Source organism: Ruditapes philippinarum, unplaced genomic scaffold (assembly GCF_026571515.1).
Source record: "Ruditapes philippinarum isolate M1 unplaced genomic scaffold, ASM2657151v2 ctg644_1_1_1_1, whole genome shotgun sequence".
Taxonomy (NCBI): Eukaryota; Metazoa; Mollusca; class Bivalvia; order Venerida; family Veneridae; genus Ruditapes; species Ruditapes philippinarum.
The window spans coordinates 239,978-254,827 of record NW_026859959.1 but is presented as its reverse complement, the minus strand read 5'-3'; the positions used below and the strand labels follow the sequence as shown (position 1 = coordinate 254,827).

The 14,850-nt window shown below is 31.6% G+C and overlaps 1 protein-coding gene across 1 annotated transcript; it reads left to right on the top strand.

The window, feature by feature from the left end:
• Positions 1-3,756: 3,756 nt before the first annotated feature.
• On the top strand, positions 3,757-5,092 carry LOC132758432 (uncharacterized). The gene is made up of 2 exons (XM_060750107.1): positions 3,757-4,265; positions 4,636-5,092. The coding sequence occupies exons 1-2, from the start codon at positions 3,905-3,907 to the stop codon at positions 5,037-5,039; spliced, it is 765 nt and encodes a 254-aa protein (XP_060606090.1). The 5' UTR covers positions 3,757-3,904; the 3' UTR covers positions 5,040-5,092.
• The last annotated feature ends 9,758 nt before the right edge of the window (positions 5,093-14,850 follow it).

Sequence of the window (14,850 nt, the reverse complement as noted above, 5' to 3'; positions counted from 1 at the left end):
CCTTAAATGTTTTAAAAATACAAAGCCATATAATTGAATGAGTGAGTGAGTGAGTGAGTGAATGAATGAATGAATGCATTAAATAATTAATAAATATACGAACGAATGAACGAACGAACGAACGAATGATGCATAAGGTATATGTTTAAACAAATTGTTGAGTGTCTGTCGAAAGTATTTGAGTTGTATTATTCTAAAAAGTACATATTATACATTCATTTTTCTACCTATGCATGTCCTGTTGTTGTTGTTGTTGTTGTTGTTTTCTATTTCAGAAGGCCACATTGGAAATAAGATATATATGATTGTTATTGTATGTTCTTCATGTGTAACCTTCTTTAAATAAAGATATTATTATCATTATTATTATTATTATTATTATTATTATTATTATTATTATTATTATTATTAATCAAACCGAGCCTGCAACATTTTACAATTTTGCCGTGTTAGGCTTTCTTTAAAGATTCTGTTTTAATATTATATAACTCACTGACAAATCTGCTTTTCAACACATTAAAATAAAGCAAAATAAGAAATGATGGCTATTTACAAATCAATAAACAAAAACAAAATCGGAAACATTGGCTTACAGTTACAGTAAAGATATTTTCTGTTTAAACTTTTATGTGTATCCTTTCCTGAAGGTGAAAGTAAAGTCTGTCTCTATCTCTATAAATAGAAACACACAAACGCACGCACGCACGCACGCGCACACACAGACACAACAAACGACTTGTAAAAGTAATTATGAATATACGTGTATACCTTTAAATTTCAAAGCTGAGTTTAAATCTTGATCAACATCTTCTGTCATTTGATCCGTCATCGTATCTTTTTGGTCTTGTTGCTTTTTGTTACCTTCTTGTTCTCCAACTTTCAATTTCATTTGGCTCTTGCAGCAGTTTAAAAAGCTTTCTTCGCTCTCTTTTCAAATAATGCTTACTAAATCTATCTTTTATATCTTGAAACTGGATTTCTTCAAATATGTTGTTTAAGTTGGTAAACATCTGCTCCAGAGTTTTTGTTTTCATCTAAGTCAGTCTCTGTCATTTCAGCATTAGACTCTATAGCCTGTAAGTCCTCTTACAGTGCATTTATTCGACGCTGGACATTAAGTATCCGATCTTCAAGATCATCATGGTGATCTTCCATTCTAATGCAGTGACAATAAAACAACAACAATGCTAAAATCTTCATGATATCCATTCTCAATAGATATTGCTTAAAAACACAGATGTAAATTTGGCGACAATGTATAAAATAAATATCAGATATAGAGTAGAGAAAATGAAAATATACTTAAAATTATTTTCACTACACAGTATATAAAATGTAATACTTTAAGCATATTATGTTTTAAAAAGAAAGCTTGATTTCATGGTAGACTCTCATCAATTGAAACCGAATATAAAAGAACACCTGTTTGCTAAAATATCTATGACAAATAAAAAGAAATAAAAGTCATATGAACCATGGTACGGTACGTATCACATATGGTTATTTTTTTTTTTTTTTTTTGCAATGACAGTTTATAAATTGTTACATTAAGAGATACTTTAGCTACTTAATATCATTTATCACATACCCCTGCCGCTTTTACAACTCCATAAAAATGGTATTGTTCGACCGTGCATATATTTTTACGTGACATCATTTGCGATATACAAATATACGAGATCCACTAACGTAGAGAACCATTTTGAAACAATTTCTAACTTAGAATTATCGTCAACATTCATATTACACTCTTGAAGGCTTATATCTTTCACTCTATTTACAAGAAAAATTAAAAATACATTTTTTTTCATTTTGTACACCTTGGTTAAGCCACACAAAACCAAATCCGTATCTTTCTAAACAGTTTTTCACTGATGTAACCCAGTTGACATAACCATTTGAGACATCATTTAGCATCATTATATAACATTTTTTTTTACATTTCTTTCGTTAGGCATCTTTATAATTTTCAACCAATATCTTATAGCTCTTTTGTAAGTTGTAACATATAGTGGATACCGAGCGCAGTCACCTAAAACAGCACAATTTGATGATTGTATTCTTTGTACAATAATAATAATGAATTTGTATTTTGTATCGATTCCCATGATTGCCCCATCATCAGAAATGATGTGCTATAATTTTTCACTGAGTTTGTTCAGTTGCTGTAGTAAAATTTGTAGTATTTGTTCTAAACTGCTATCTATGGTAAATAGACATGTATTTTGAAACTAGATTCACATTGTTTCTTGATTTGATAACAGCTAACCATTGAATGAATGTGTATAAAGCTATATCTGATGAACTATAAAAATCTAAAAACAGTGATGAACTATAAAAAAAAACAGTAAATTAAACTGTTTTCATAACATTTACGTCTGAAAAAGACTTATAACATAGAATGTCTATGTAATTTGATATACGTTAATATTGTACATGTAGGATTCTTAAACGTTTAAAGCTGCACGCCTACAAATGAGCCAAAATATTCAAGTAATTCAATCTTTAGAAAATATTTTAGAACATAAGAAAAGTAAAAAGATTCAATATTTAATTAAATATTTACATGTAATGTGCGATTTATGACTGATTTTGCAGTATCAATCAATAGCATTCTACTGTTTTACTAACGCAGTAAGAGGTATTTATGTATATTTTGACCTCTTTTTGGTAATTTATGTGGATTGTAAGGGCCGTTTGCATTGTGTAAATTATTATCTTTGTATACTTCATAGTATTTTACTTTTAAATACATTTTCAAAATTTTCATGAAAATTAGCATGAATCTGGAGGCATACTCTATCATTATAAATTAATAGCAGTATATAAATAACATATAGGTTTGTAGGTAACAGTAAAAATATCATCCCGAGGAAAATACAGTATTTTCCTCGGGATGATAAATTTACTGTTACCCGAGGTAACAGTATTTTTACGAGGGATGATATTTTTACTGTTACTCACAAACCCATGTGTTATTTATTTTATTATTATCATTTAATGGTGATTTTATATTCTTTCCTAAGGAAATAGACCATGTGACAAGATCTTATAATGTTAAAAACTACTGTTACCATGTAGCAGTACAAATTTCTTAGTCACTTGATACACTTGCATTAACAATGATAATATTATTAATAACTTTCAGTAGCCTGTGGGAAATTAACATTACACAAAAAGTGAGGAGATATTATCAATTTTTTTTATTTGATGTCACATTAGATTGTATTAATTTGAGATGAACTGTTCGAGTAACAATGATAAACCATTTATAGAAATCATCACCCATAAGCTTATACTGCATGTTTGATATATTTTCAATCTATACGTTTTACATAGCATTGATGATTTAAAGTAAATAATTTCTGTTAGTTTACAGTGATCTTGTCAAGTAGCAGTTGAAATACATTACTTAATATGGAAACGTCTCCTGTTTTCATGAGATTTCTTATTCTAATATTCTTTTTTAAACATTATTATGGTCATTAAAAGTTTTAAAGGTTAAAAAATAAAGACAACTTGTTTGGTTTAACATTAGCTGAAACTCAAATTGATATTAAATAAAAAATTTAAAACCGCAAGCAAAACTTATGACATTAAGAAGAAGAACTTATTTTTAAAGATTTGTCGACAATTGTTTAAGAGCGATCCGTATACATTTACAAAGTAGGTATTATTTATTCAGCTCTGCTTATTTTTGTTACCATATTGCGACTACTTTACACTTGACATGTAATAGATACATTGTGTTATGTTATGTTTTAATGTTCCCAAAAACCAAAACAAAAATAGGCAAATAACAGTACATTTACAACTTGAAAAAGAAAGACGTTTTTAGATCTGAATATTTACTAGTCAAAATATATGAATTTGTTTAGACAATGTGCCCGTCCACAAATTAAAAATGATGTATTGCGTGACACTTTTGCTTGTATTATGTGTCTGTGACTGTTCCTTTGCGAATCAAGAGGAGGATTTTATAGGCACAGTGACACAACTTGAATATTTAGCAAAGACAGTGAAGCAAGAAATGATCAAAGTGAGAAATAAAGTGGAAAAAAATCTCCAAGATTTGAAAAGTAAAGAATTCGACTGGCTGCAACATTACTTTGGACTAAAGAGAAAAATTCCACCAAAGGAAAATAAAGTTTTGAAAGAAGCAGAGAGAGAGGTTGGGGGAATGATTCATAAACTAAAAGATGACAGAACGGATATTAGACTAAAAGTTCATAAATATAAAGTGCTGAACGGAGACATTAATCATGGTAGGTTTTACTATTATGTGTTGAGATTAAAAATATTCTTCAAAGTTTATTCCAATAATATTTTAGACGATTAACAGCAACTATCTTATAATTAGATCCGGTTTAAGCAACATATATATTTTAAAACTCGGTTATGTAGAAAGCTTGATGCTTATTTGAAACATCCTAGAGTCCGCTTCCTGAACGTTTTCAGTGCTGGAGTCATATGAAGACATGTGGTATTTTAACTCAGTGGAATTTCCATATGTGTGTTGTTTTTTGTTGTTTTTTTTTTTTTTTTTTTTGCTATCCAAGTTCATTAATATGTCATGTAAAAATGTATACAATATAAAACTGCGTCCTAATATTTACTATATTTCTTTTACATTAGGTTCGTGGAAATCCAAAGGCGTTTTCTTTCGATCTAAAGATCCTTCGATGACAAAACAAGAAGGTGGTGCAAAATTCATATTTACAAACATACCTGAAAACAACGGCAATGCCTATGATAACTACACGGGTGTTTTTATTGCTCCAGTTACTGGAACTTACTATTTCGTATTACAGCTCTGTCTTGTAGGATATGATATTGACTTGGCAATTCGCAGAGACGGGAATTTATATAGTTGGGCGCGTTTCTACCCGCATCACCTCTCGTGTCAAACTGTAGATATGTTGACTCCCTTACAACAAGGCGAGGCAGCATATGCTACTCAGGGTACCTCGCGTGTTTACGATTTAATTCGTGTTGAAAATGACCTTTACAACACATTTTCTGGAATTCTTATTGCTTAAACGTTTACAGGATTTTACCCAATTTCCAAATTATCAAGGTAAATTGAAGATGATTGGTTTTTCTTTGTCAGATTTTCTACCAGTTTTATAACACAGTTGTTTGGTCACATTTCGGCGATTGATCTGCTTAGCCGCTTTTCCTGGATAACTAACCAGTAATTACATATGTCTCCTCAAATGACCGACTACTAGTCTCACCAATTTCTGGATCAACGGTGAGAGACAAATATCTTTGATTCAATGTATGTGTGTGTGTTTTATTAACTAGCTTGGGTTTCAAATGATTTTAGTAAACGAACTTGAAAACGGATGTGAAAATTCCGAAGCCTCCAATTATTTTATTTAGGCAAATCACAGGTGTATTTGTATTCAAATAATTCTTGATAAACAATACACTTCAGTCTTTATAGTGTGTATGTGTCGCGTATTGCTATATTAATATAAAATATATGTACTCTAAAATCAAGCAATATAAACATTTAATCAATGAATAAATATTTTAATATTATAAATATAATATAATAAAATATAATAATATAATAAATATATTCCAAAGAATATAGAAGCACACTGTATATTTGGCAGTGAAGAAGAACAAACATTGAATGATTGGTAATATGATAATTGGTAATATATGATGATTGGTAATATGATAATATGATTTGGTAATATGATGATTGGTAATATGATAATTGGTAATATGATAATTGGTAATATGATGAATTGGTAATATGATAATTGGTAATATGATAATTGGTAATATATGATAATTGGTAATATGATAATTGGTAATATGATAATTGGTAATATGATGATTGGTAATATGAGATATGACGAATATAACGACCATGTATAGCGATAAATAAAAGTTTAAATACTTGAGACATCAATTCAAAAAAAAATATCAAAGGTTATACAATTTTGTAATCTTCAATCAATGATCTTTCAAAATAATAATTATAAGGAAATACCTGTTTAATACCTGTATATCTAAAAGTAAAAAGATGACTTGATCTTGCACAGGAATCTATAAATCTGTTTGTTCAACATTTATTACAAAAAAAATTTATTATATCGCAGAAATTACAAATTGTAACAGGTTATAAGTCTCACATAATATAAATGCATCATTAATGCTTTAAAATGGGGCCGTCGGATTTCGATTTCTTACATTGCGTACAGTAACTGCAATTATCATTTTTAAATAAGCAAATAAAGAAAAACAAAACAAACAAACAAACATTCAAGAGAACATTTTTTCCAAGCCTTAAATCTACTTTGAAATATATTACTTGGTGTAAAGATATATTATAACTTAAATTTGATGTTTGAGAATATTGATATTGATAATTACTATACAGTCCTTTTTTTCAAATGTAATACGATGGTTGTTTAAAGAGTAATAGGACTGCAGTTTAAGTAGGTGATTGAGATTGAGACATAAACCAACAATATCCTTTTTCTTGTTTGTATGTTAAATTTGGATGAAAGGATAGTGAACCGATAAAATAATCCATTGCTTTGCTTTAATATAAGTACTATGCCGTATGTATTTCTTCGTATCTTATCTTGTTACATTCTAATCATGTACACAGCAGTTTATATGACTTATATTTTTGTCAATATATAAACCTTCAATCTTTTATACTGCACAAAAGGTTTAAAATAATTATAAATTATAAACAAATGTGACTCTCTGGTTATTCTTATTCCTAATGAAAGTCTAATTATCGCGTCTCATAAACGTTTTCTAATGAAGGATAAAATGGTGAATTTATTTATTTCTTTTTAAGATCTGTTTCAAACAGGCACACGTATATGACATATGGAAAAGACATTCCTTTCCCTTTTATGTATGCATGCAAAGAATATATGTCACAGTCAAGCTATCTGTGTGATGTACATGTACTTGTACCTTATCTTCAACGACAAATTGTATTTCATTACTTAATTTGTTTGGTTACTATATTACTATATGTGTGATGTGAGACTAATACTTTTTATTTTTAGAAGAGATCTTTCACCAATTGTATTCCTGAACTTCGAGTTAAACATTGACAAACATAAGTTACAAGACTTGAACCTGGATATTACGTTTAAAATAATTAGTTAAATAATCTGTTTCAGAATTTGTGCCTAAACGAATTAAGGTACAGGCTGTGTATATCGTAAATTCTGCCTTTGTTTTTGCATTGCCATTAGCCTAGAATGTGTCTGCTGACATTGTATTTTAACTTTCAAAGTTTTGACATTATTGCAAGCTTTAGTATATGCAAATCATACTGCCGCATGACCTAATACTGACCCAAATACATTCACTGCTAAATGAGACCACTCGCGGGAGTAAAAAAAACGCAACGAAACATTACCGTATCAGAATAACGCTTATTTACCTTTAATCCGTGTATAGACACTTTAAAAGCCCCTTGGGCTTTATCCATCCGGGCTCGTGCGGTTTAAACCCTCTGTTAAAACATTTGTCTACGATATAAATAAACCATATATTATTAATATATGCACACATACACCCGCATATTCGCTCAATAATACGCATCATATAATTTGATTCAATAGGATTTTACCAATTATATATATTATACGGATATGAGTCATTTATATTCTTAGTTTAGATACAACAGAATTTTTTTTTCTCAAAGATTCAAATAAAATGTTCTGTGATATTATGTTATCATTATATAATTTAACACTATATTGCCTATTTATATACATATTAAACAAATTTTATAGTCATCATATTTCAGTTTAGTAGGTTATTAAATAATTGTTCTGAACATCAAGGTAATCATCGAAGCAATGTCATGGAACTTGGAATTAGCATAATTATCAAATTAAGAATAAATCTTCAAAATTGAACAAATCGTTTTTAAGAACAAATCACGCACCATTCATTGAAAAATTCAAGTTTATTTATAATCGTTAACCTCTGATTTTCTAATACATGCATTTACTGTGTGATGAGACAAATAATTTAAATGGTAACAGGGAAATCGCGAGGCTGAATATACTTGCTGACTAGAAAATTAAATATTTACATGATCAAAACGAAACAATTTCTTTCGCCTAAATATATTTCTTTCCAATTGGCCAACGTGAGGGAATACCCCTTATATAAATGCAAGGAATTCAAAGTCTTTCAAATATCATTTCGAGATTCCTCAAGATGCTTTGGCCCAATTCCATCCAACGCGAAGAGTTGTGCAAACTAAACAAATCAACTTCAGAAAGGACCATTTGAATAAGACGCTAGCGATCCTACACATGTCTCCTATATTGCTACCTAGGTGTGAATTTCGATCCGGCAAACATGAATCTGCGTACATGAAGAAATTTTAAATAAGCACAGACATACCTTTAAATAGATGGATAATTGCCTTAGAATAAAATCGAAACATACTTGATATTTGAAGAAATAGTTATTATAATTGTATTCAATAAGAACATTTACCTTTTCTTCTCTTTGGGGAAAAGCAATATTAATAATAAATACTATATGATAACTTAATAATATCTGTCATATGTGCGGTTCAGATCGGAATATCAGTCCCGAGGGGACGGTAACAAAGACGGTAACGGTAACGAGGCTTGTCGAGTTACCGCCCATGGGCGGGTTGCCGAGGGACGGATATTCCGAACCGAACCGCAAACATATGTCAGATAGATTTTTCGATCATATTCTGCCACATTATTTGATGTTAAAAATAGTTTATCTCAATAAGATATTTGTTCATGGAAATTAAAGTAATTTCATCCATAACTATCTTCTTACAATAGCGTATGAATTTACAACTTTAATAACAACGGTGAAATCACGTCATCCTAAGCACATAATTCCCTTCTAAAATGACGTCATTTTAACGTGGTTCATTCATAAAATGTTCTAAAATGACGCTGTTGTATGGCACACGACTGATCTGACACCCCCATGCCAGATGAAATTTCCGGCATGGGTAAAACTCACGAAAACGCCAGTCTGCTATGCAAGAAAAAGTCAAATGGTATAGTTAGCATACTAGATAAACAAATCATCTGGCACGTAATGCATAGTGAACAGCATCTGGCAATTCCCTGTATGTAGCCATGTTAAGAAATACCAAGGTTTGTGTCTCTGCTTTGTTAGAATGTAAATCAAACCGACAGAATAAAAAGTCACAGGTTTATTCGGTGAAGACCTTTGGTGCCTGCCCCTTTGTGCATTTTTACAAACACAAACGAAATTATAGGTAGAACCACCGACCTACCATAAGCTAGGTGTATAACTTCCTTACATGAAACGAAATCCGAAGTCGTCCTTAGCAGGATTGGAATCAACAGCGGTAAGGGGCGAGTTATGCGAAAGTTGGTAATTAGAGATAGGGATAACTATCCATAGAGAAAGATCACAAGAAATGTTTAGATATTCATTGTCTAGATTTCATTCAATTTCGTTTGTTTCTACCGATCATAATGTTACTTAACATTTTTATCACCACGTACTACAAATATCAAAACCAGACGACTAAGAAGACAGATCAAAGTTCATCATTATTAGCTCATAATCAAACAATAAACAATCGAACCACGTTCTTTAGGATAGATAATGTTTATTCTGAAAAGTCAGATTTTACAATGACGTTATTAATGTGAAAATGTAAAATGAATGTTTTATGTTCAATGTTATCAGTGTACATAAATGGAGATTTTCTTTCCAAGAACATAATCATAGAACCATTGGACAATGAAAGTTTTGATTGACATTCTGGCCAGTTTCCATTCGATAGATAATTAGCGGTAATGATAAATGAAAACTGTGTATGGTTCGAGCATTTTTAGCTATTTACTAAAACAGATCGGCGAATAAAACTTCTCGATATACCTCAATAAAAACGAAACTTACATATCAAAAAAATATTGTTGACATTCCTATCATATTGTCACATGGTATAATACAATTGTGTGTATGGGGGGGGGCATCGTTTGAGGATTTTTAGAAACATTTGTACAGTACTTATTTCAAATGCCTTTGGTCATTATAAGTATTTAACCTTTGTTGTTCATTTCCATCAGGTCTGTATTACATCTGAACCAAAACTAAGACATTTATTCAAACAGTTATATAACAGGAAAAATGTTTTGAGGTTTTTACAATGCGTTACACCGTTTCATATTGATAATACAATTAGATAAATTTGCATTTAAATGGTATATAAAGGTATATAAAGGTAAACTCTTCTATCTTTTGAGTCATCACATGGTGTTGTAATACTTCATACTTGGAACATAAGGAGCAGCCTGCTTGTAGGCATATCAAAGGCTTAATATATGTATAATGTTAATTATATATTAATAATTAAATAAATAAATAAATAGATAAAAAAAAAATATATTAATGAAACAGCTTTGAAGAACTATAATTCTATGCAAACAGAATTGTCCACACAGGTAAAAGATTCAGTGGTCAGAAATGTGAAAAAATGAATGACAGATTTTATTTTGCAATTCTGATAAACTGGTCGGAGAAGGAGACAAATGTAAAACCAGTATGGCATATAGTATTTTTCTGTCCACGTATTTCAAAAGCATCAGCTTAGTAATCGAGGGTCGTTCTTTTGATTTTCCTTGACCTAAACAGTGTACTGATCATTTGTCTGTCAATGCTGTTTCAAAAATTATGAAGGATAAAATATCAGTCACTTGATGAGTCATTATGGAACGCCATTTCTGCCTCGTGTTGTTACATTTCGTTTTATTTTTCCCTAAAAGCGTCTTATTATGTATAATAGAAGTGTTGACTTGCCAACATTTTATGGGAACCTGTCTTAACGAAGTCTTATTAGGTCAAATATTCATTTTATCTTGTCAAAACGTGGTGCTGACTTGTCTAAACACTGTCTTATTATTTCAAAACGTCACGTTATCATGTGCAAATCCGGTGTTAACATGCCTAATGGAAGTCTTTATATGTCTAACATGCACGCCGTCTTTTCGAATTAAGATTTTATTATGTCTGAAGAAAGTGTTATTTAAATGTGGTGTTGAATTGTCTTGAAATTGTCTTATCATGTGAAACAGTAGTGTTATCTTGTCGGAAGTTGGTGTCATCTTGTCCAAATTTGATCCTGGTATGTTATGACACTGTTGTATTATTTAATACTGTCGTTTTGTCTTGTCTAAATGTGATACTGACTTGTCTAAACACCGTCACATTTTGTCAGACTGCCATGTCATTGTGTTCAAATTCGGTGTAATCTTGCTTAAAGAATGTCTTTTATGTCAAAATATAGCATGCTGTCTTGTCCAACTGTGGTGGTAATTTGTCTATAAATTGTCTTATTATGTGAAACAGTAGTGTTATCTTGTCGGAACTTGGTGACAACTTGTCAAGCTCATGTCTTATTATGTCGGCTAGTAGTGATATCTTGTTCAACCGTTATATTAACCTGGCTGAGTGTTGTCCTGTTTTGTCGAACTGTTATGTTGCTTTGTATGAGGTGGTTTAATTCTGTCTTATTGTGCCAAAACATCATGCTTTCTTGTCTAAAACTGTTGTTATCCTGTCTAAAAATATACATTTTTTGTACTTATAATGTGAAATACTAATGTTGACTTGCCATAAATTTTGTTTGTTTGTGTAAACATTATTTTATTATGTCAAACAGTATTGTTGACTTGTCGAATAATGGTATTGACATGTCTAAACACTGCCTTATTTTCTCAGATCGCCATGCTATCTTATCCAAACTTTCTTTTAATCGGCCTAAACACCGTCTTATTATGTGAAATAATGGTGGTATCTATACAAATTATTGTTATGAATTGTTAAAACGCTATTTTAATTTGTCAAACTGTCATGCTGTTAAGTCCAAATGCAGAATTAACTTGTCTTTCTTCGTCTTATTATGTCAAATAGTCATATCATCTTGTCGAAACGTGGTGATGGCTGGTCTAAAATTACTATCTTTTTGTCAAAGTGTCATTTTATTTTGACAAGGTTAGGTGTTATTTTACTAAACATCGTCCTCTTATGGCGAAGTATCATTTTTCCTTTTCAAATGTGGTGTTTACTTGTTGAAACACAGTATCATTATGTAATACAGTGGTGCTGACTTGCCAATTTATTACATGAACTTTTCTAAATACCGTCTCATTATGTCAGATAATCGTGTTATCCTGTCCAGATGCGATGTTGTCCAAATTTAGTATCACGTGACCAGAGCCCACGCGGAGCGTGAAAAGATAGAGCAAAAAAGATAACGGGGCAGTTTAGCAAAATCAGACAGCGCTTTCTCAAGACAGAACTAAAGTTGAACAAAATTATACAAATATTACACATAATAAGTCTGTTTTTGTTTTTTACAAAAAAACCATCAAATTTTGACAATATATAGCACGTCTGTTTTACATTTAAAGAAACAGTTTAGACAAGTCATTACCACATTTCGACAAGATACCGCAATTTTTTGACTTTATAAGACTGAGTTTTAACCTATCAAAACCGCTTTTTGACAAAATAGCATACAGTTTATCATAATAAGGCATGATTTAGCCCAGTCAACACCCTAATTCGGCAAGATAATTCGAATATTTGATATAAAAGACAATTCTGTAGTGTACGTTGGCAAATTAACACAGTTGTTTGACACAATAAGACAATGTTAAGGCATTTAAACACCGTATTTTGACAAAATAACATGGCAGTTTGATAAAAATAAAGCTGTGCTTTTACAAGTCAACACAAAATTTCGACAAGAGAACACTACTGTTTCAAATGATCAGACAGTCTTTTGACAAAACAGCTCCACAATATGACCAAATAGCACGACTAATTGACATAATATGACACATTTCAGACAAGCCAAACGACATTTTGACATGATAACACTACTGTTTGAAATAATTAAACAATGTTAACACAAGTCAACATCATATTTTAAAGAGATAAGACTACTGTTACGCATAATAAGGCAATGTTTAGACAAGACGACAAATTACAATGACATTACAACACGTATATTTGACATGATAAGACGCTTTCTTGGCAAGATAAAAAGAAATGTAATAACATGAGGCAGCTATGGCATTCCATACTTACCTTCACGAGTTAAATAAACTAATCTTATCCATTCTACGCTCATCTTCAAACTGAATATCACTCGAACGCCAGCAAAAGCTATCAACATATGCAGAATATCATTACAATCCGGATATAAACTATTAAAATCAGAAGATAATAAGACTCTTTTTAACAAGTGAATATTTAATTCGATATCTCGCGATGAAGTTTCATACGTAATAACTGGGGTAGATGCACGTGTACTTACGTCCTGAATACATACCAAATATATTGCGCCTGGAAGAGTCCTGACAGGGAGTGTATCACCGCTCCCTTCTCTGTTAGTAAGAGCCCTTGTGTTGTGTTGTTGTTTTTGTTGTTTTTTTTTCGGTTTTTGTTGTTGATGTTGTTTTATTTTATTTATATTTATTTCACTTTATTTAAATTTTGCTAGTACTCTCCTGCAAAGGTTAATGACCCTTCCCTCAACCCTCAAAACATCGTACTTGTTCTATGTCAGATCTGTGACTCTGAAAAAAGACGTATTAAAGACGTATTAATTAAAGCAAAACTTATTAAAAGAAAGATCACCTCCATCGTCCCAGGGTCCTTACTCGCCAGTGAATGTTGCATTTTGTGTCCTATGTCATGGACTCTCATTTAGCATAGACTACTGGACTTGACTTGAAAGAAACATTATTCCCTTACACTATTTAAAGTGTGGATGGATCATTGAATAACGGGAATGGATCAATTTTAATCGGTCGGAATCCGTTGAAAATCAGTAAGTGCCATAACTTTGATAATCACCGTCAATGTAATATAACGCTTATGGTCCTAGTTCAAGATAAATGGCTGTCAGATTTTGTTCCTTCTCTATTTGAACTCGTGAAGACCAGATCACTGTTTTCTGGAGGCAACTGTGGCTACCCGTTGTTCAGATTTAGTTGCAAATTAGCCAGTGCAATAACTTGGAATCTCCTCTTTACGGCAATATAAAGCACAGGACGCGAGCCAGAACAACATAGCATCCAGATGCCCGCGTGTCATAATATAGATTCTTCCTTTTTCGGTAAAAAATATCATCTTCCAGAAACTACCATGGGCTACCTATTGATGTGAATTCGTTGCAAGTCTCATCTCAACTGCAATAATAACTAAGGCTCATGGAGCAGCCCAAGGACCTAGCCGCAAGATGCCCTCTTGTCACTGGAATTTCCGCGCTCGGCTAATATTCTTTCTCTATATACACTCTAGAACATTTCGTTAACAGCGCTCTTTCTTGCACACGCCCGTTTAACTCACAACGAGTGAAAAATGTCCATCGGTAAAAATGTTGTGAGCAACTTCCGTTCCTCGTTGTGAGCACCAATCTTTGACGTGTGACACGATAAACAATGTGAGTTTTTCATAATTTTTTTAGATTACAGACATTTATGTAAAAATATCGAAATGCAGTTAGCTAGCGATGTGTTTTCCGAGTATGCACATGTAAAGATATTGCCTGTTGGTGGACAATTTTATGAAATACCGTGCGACGCAGTCACTCGGGGTAGCTGGGAAAACTGAAGACAACTTCTCTTTGGACATAATTTAACATTGAAAACGTCGATTCTGATGACGTTTTTGTGCATTCTAACCTAAAAACATGTGCCACAAGTCTTTAGCGTAAATTATTTATCTGAAAGTCTTCATAGAAACGAAGATATACCCTTTTTTTGCTTTAATCATCGTTGTGAGCACCATAACCTCGTTGTGAGC